At 52.9% G+C, this 4,540-nt stretch overlaps 1 protein-coding gene across 1 annotated transcript in view; it reads left to right on the forward strand.

Moving 5' to 3' along the window:
- The window catches only part of GPR162 (G protein-coupled receptor 162), a 6,929-nt gene extending 3,976 nt beyond the window's left edge, over positions 1-2,953 (forward strand). The window contains exons 2-4 of the mRNA XM_025194877.1: positions 12-201; positions 1,665-1,816; positions 2,065-2,953. Coding sequence (XP_025050662.1) covers positions 12-201; positions 1,665-1,816; positions 2,065-2,592 — 870 coding nt within the window. The 3' untranslated portion in view covers positions 2,593-2,953. The remainder of the gene's footprint in view (positions 1-11; positions 202-1,664; positions 1,817-2,064) is intronic.
- The last annotated feature ends 1,587 nt before the right edge of the window (positions 2,954-4,540 follow it).

Consider the following 4,540-nt stretch of genomic DNA (forward strand, 5'->3'; position numbering starts at 1 on the left):
CCCACCCCAAGGTGGTGAGTTTTTTCAGCCTGCGCTATGACACTGCCCCCACCTGGATGGTCCTTGCTGTACTCTGGTGCTCCATGGTGCAGACCCTGCTGCTGCCCTCCTTCATCTGGTCCTGTGAGCGGTATCGGGCTGACCTCCGCACTGTGTGGGAGCAGTGTGTGGCCATCATGTCTGAGGAAGATGGAGATGAAGGTGAGCACTAGGGGTGTCCGAAGTGGGCCCTATTTGATTCAGATTTGGCTCGAATCAGGGACAGTGATTTGATCTGTTGATTTGGATCACTGTCCCTGACTCAATTCAGCTGAATCCAAATCTGAAGATTCGATGCCAATTCGGAGAATCAGTAATTTGGACACAGACACAGCTTTAAATGTTTTTTCTACATACTTTGAGGTACCAGGCGCAGCTTGTGAATGCTGCAATGCTGAGGCAGATCGAGCGTCTCATAGGAGTGTGGGGGGTCCCTCCATGTGCTCGGCAGCGAACCCGCAAATGGACTGGAAGTAATTCCGGTCCACTTCCAGGTCCGCCGGGGAGCACATGGGGGGACTTCCCCATGCTCTCCCAGCTCGGTGATCAGCTGCAGGGGGACCCCGGGTACCCCCCCAAACCCAGGAGGGATCATTCACTGAGCTAGGAAGGCATGGGGCGGGGGCTTCCAGTGCACTCTCTGGCAGACCCAGAAGTGGACTGGTTTGTGCTTCTGGTCCACTTCCGGATCTGCTGCCGAGAGTGCTGGGGAGCCCCCCACACTCCTGTGGGACACTCCATGTGCCCCAGCATCGCAGCATTCATGAGCCACCTGCTGAGGTATGTAGAAAAAATATTTAAAGCTGTGTCTATGTCTGAATCACCGAATTTTTCCAAATCTCTCCGAATTGATTCAGAGGGTTCCGATTCAATTTGGAGAGATTAAAGGGTCCTTTGATTTGATTTGGATTCAGAGATTCAGCACGAATTGGGCTGAATATCCACCAAATTGATCAGGGACTGAAGCTTTGCACAGCCCTAGTGAGTATCTCTCAAAGCCCCTGCTGCTTCCCTTATCCTGCCCTGGGGATGTACAGTAGGAAGGGAAACATCACTTAAGCAAGGGAATGAGCAATACTGGGGATGAGAGCAGAGCACTTTCTGGGGGTTAGGAAGAATTCAGGCTGTAGCTGCGGAATACAGGCTTCATCAGGAAGCAGGAATTTGGGAATTCAGGCTTCAGCAATACAACTTTGTGTCAAGGCTGGAACCAGAGATGCACAGGGTGAACAGAATGACTGAGGTGGGGAGGGCAAATTAGCAGGTTAGTTTGCTTGCTTCCCAGCAGTGTGATTTAAGGGGCCATTTGCCTCTCAGTGTTTGTGGCAAGAGCTTCAAGGGTAGAGCCAGCCTTGAGAAGGGCAAACAGGTCCTTGCTGTACTATGGTGCGCTGGCCCTGCCCCCTCAGCCACATGAGAAGGGGATCATTAGGAAGAAGGGGTTGTCCTGCAGGGGAAGGGAGGAGAAAACCCAGAGGGCAAGGAGGGGAACTGTGGGACACTTTGAGAACTGAGGCAATGCAAGAGGGAGCTAACCATGCTGAGTGGACATCTGGTAAAAGGACTCTGGTAAAAAGCCTCTGGTGGCTGACAGCACAGTGCACTGCTTCTTTCCTTCATTCCAGATGGTGCCTGTGAGGATTATGGCGATGGCAGGATCTGCAAGGTGCGATTTGATGCCAATGGAGCTGCAGCTGTGAAACGGGACCCCAGAGAGGTCAAGCTACTGCCCATGCACCACATGCTGCTCCCTCAAGACAAGGTGCATTACCTGCAGGTGAGCTGTAGGGACTGCAATGGATGCACCACCCTCCAGCCCTTTCTGCCTCATACCTAACAGTGAAAAATTCCCTTGTCTGGAACTCCATTGTAGAGTTAAAGGGGTCATCCTGTTCTGGTCTCCCAGCATGACTCATTTAGTCCTCCCTATAGCCCTCTGTCCCTCTCTTTGCTTACTCTCTGTTGGTTTTGGCAAGCCTCCCACCATTTCCCTTCTCACCTGCCATCTCTTTGTTCCTCATTCAGGTCCCCATCTCCCGAAGAATGTCCCATGATGAGACAAACATCTTCTCCCACCGCTCTGCTCCATCTTTTCTTCACAAATGGTCCTCGTCTGATGACATCCGAATCTCCACCCCCCGCAAACCTGGCAGTCCTGGATTCCTCCCTCCTGAACTGCGTGATTACCACCACCGCCGGCGACCCCCTGAAGATGAGCTGACCACACTCCGGCAGTTCCTGGAGGGGGGGCTGGGCCCCCGAGGGGCTGGCTCCAGCGCCTGCTTTTTCCGGGATGAGATCACTACCTTCATTGATGAGACACCACAGCCCTCCCCTGCCTGTAGTCCACGGCACTCATGCCTCCAGCTAATGCCACGCCATGACAGTCACCACTGTCTGGGAGGTGGCATGGAGGAGGAGGGCTCTGACTGGGCACAGCACTGTTTGCTGATTGGCAGTGAAGCCTGGCATCTGCAGGACGGAGAGCAGGCACTACATGAAAGGACCCTTGGGGCCTGTGAGGCACAAGCCTTCCAGGATCCCAAACTATAAGAGACAGTGTCAGAGACATTCAGTGCCATCAGGATTTTTAAATAAATAACTTTAAACGTTCCCCTAGTCCCAGATCCTAACAGATAATTTATGTTCACATCTCTGTTTCCAGCTGACAGAAAGGAAATGGTGCCCTTGGTTTATGCTGACCTGGTAGGGGCAAAGAAGTGTGACAGGCCTATGGGAGGGAGCCATGGACATTAGCAGTCGGTGCCTGTTCTCAGGTTATAAACAGGACCACAGCTTTGTCGCCCCCTTGTTAACTCCACCCCCTCATTAGCCTCACCCTTGCATTAGCTCTGCCCCATCACAGGAAATACTCCTGGAGCTACGGCAGACAGAGGATGGTATTAAAATTCTATATTTGGAGTGTCAGTTGTGTGTCTGTTTTTAAAATAATGCATTAATAATAGTTTTGTTTCCATGGAAACAAAGTGATTGATCAGATGTTTAATGAAGCTTCCCAGGCTGGGGAGAGGGACAGGAAGAAACACACAACACCTACCTGGACAGGGCAGCTGGCCCAAGTGGTGGGCAGCAGATACTTAATAGCAACAGTGCAGGGCAAGAAGTGGGGCAGAGTCCTGTACCAGGGAGGATTTTCACAAAGCAAGAGGCAAAGTTCTGCTGCCAGTCTCAGGAGTAACTCTGTGTCCAGCTGGAATTCCCATTGCTACTACTGCTCTTTCCAGCAGTGGTGCTAACAGTAGGAGGGCAGGCTTCTGCTTCCTAACCCTGCGTAGAACCAATCTCTCTCTTTGTGCCAGACCCACTCTACAAACCAGTGAAAGTCACATCACTGACACCCTTACACCAGAGGCCTCTCAGGCCTTGGCTCATCCATGTGAACTGCTGACCTTCACCCACAGACTGCAGAATCCCCACTGCAGACATGCACCCTACACAGCATTCCCTCGGCTTTACTCCCAGATGTAGGGTTTGAACCAGGGTCTGCCAATAAACAGGAGACAGTGCCTTTCATTTCGAGGGCACTGGTTCCAAGCCTTCCACAGGCTGAGGGGACTGACTGGCTCCAAAGGACTGTGAAATAAGATACACAGGCCTTTACATCCAAAAACAACATGAGCCTAAACAGCATTGGGACGAAATAAAATGAGGCATCTGGGTTCATTGAGACAAGAGGGGCATCTCATCCTATGCTAAATCAGTCTAGTTAGGGATGCTAAACAAGGCCAGGCTATGGTCAGTCTTGGGGTGCAGTCAGGGAAGCCAATTCAAGAAGGGCAGGAGGAAGTGATGGGGACCTGTTGTCCCATACAGTATTGCAGCTGGGTTGGCCCAGGCACTTGCAAAGCCACTCTCCAGTTACAGTGGCCAGAGAGGAAAAGGACAGAAAAATGCACAGGAATGGGGAGAGATGGAGGGCATCTGGCACATGAACCACGTGGCTGGAGCTTTACTGCCTTGCAAGGTACTTCTCTGTGACTGCTCACATGCAGGCTTTTACCTAGTGGTAAACCAGAGCTCACCAGAGAGCCCCAGGCCTGCAGCACAGCATACCCCTCCCTGACATCACCCTAACTGTGGCCATGTGCCCAGGCCCCAAGACAGGAGGGCTTTTTCCCTGGAACAGATGGAGATGGCACAGCTCCCTTGGGGTGGTGGGATGCTGTGCCAGCCCCAGGCCCACAGAGATCAGGAGCCAGGACAGCCTGAAAAGAGATTTCCAGACAAGTCACAGAGCTGGAGTCAAACAACCCCCCTTGCCACGTGGCTTGGAGAGGGCTGGGAGCTGGGAGCAGCACAGCTGGATTTATTAGGCCAGGGGGAAGCGTGGGGCTAGGGCCCAGCAAGTAGAACTAGAAGCCTTCCTTAAGGGGGACACTGTCACAGTGGACCCCTTGGGACAAGTGAGAGGAGAAGAGGAGGAGGGCGAGGGTCACAGGAGTGCCCCGAAGGGGCAGGGAGCCGCAGGAGGCAGCGCAGG

Source organism: Alligator sinensis, unplaced genomic scaffold, assembly GCF_000455745.1.
Source record: "Alligator sinensis unplaced genomic scaffold, ASM45574v1 scaffold2081_1, whole genome shotgun sequence".
In the NCBI taxonomy this organism is placed as follows: domain Eukaryota; kingdom Metazoa; phylum Chordata; order Crocodylia; family Alligatoridae; genus Alligator; species Alligator sinensis.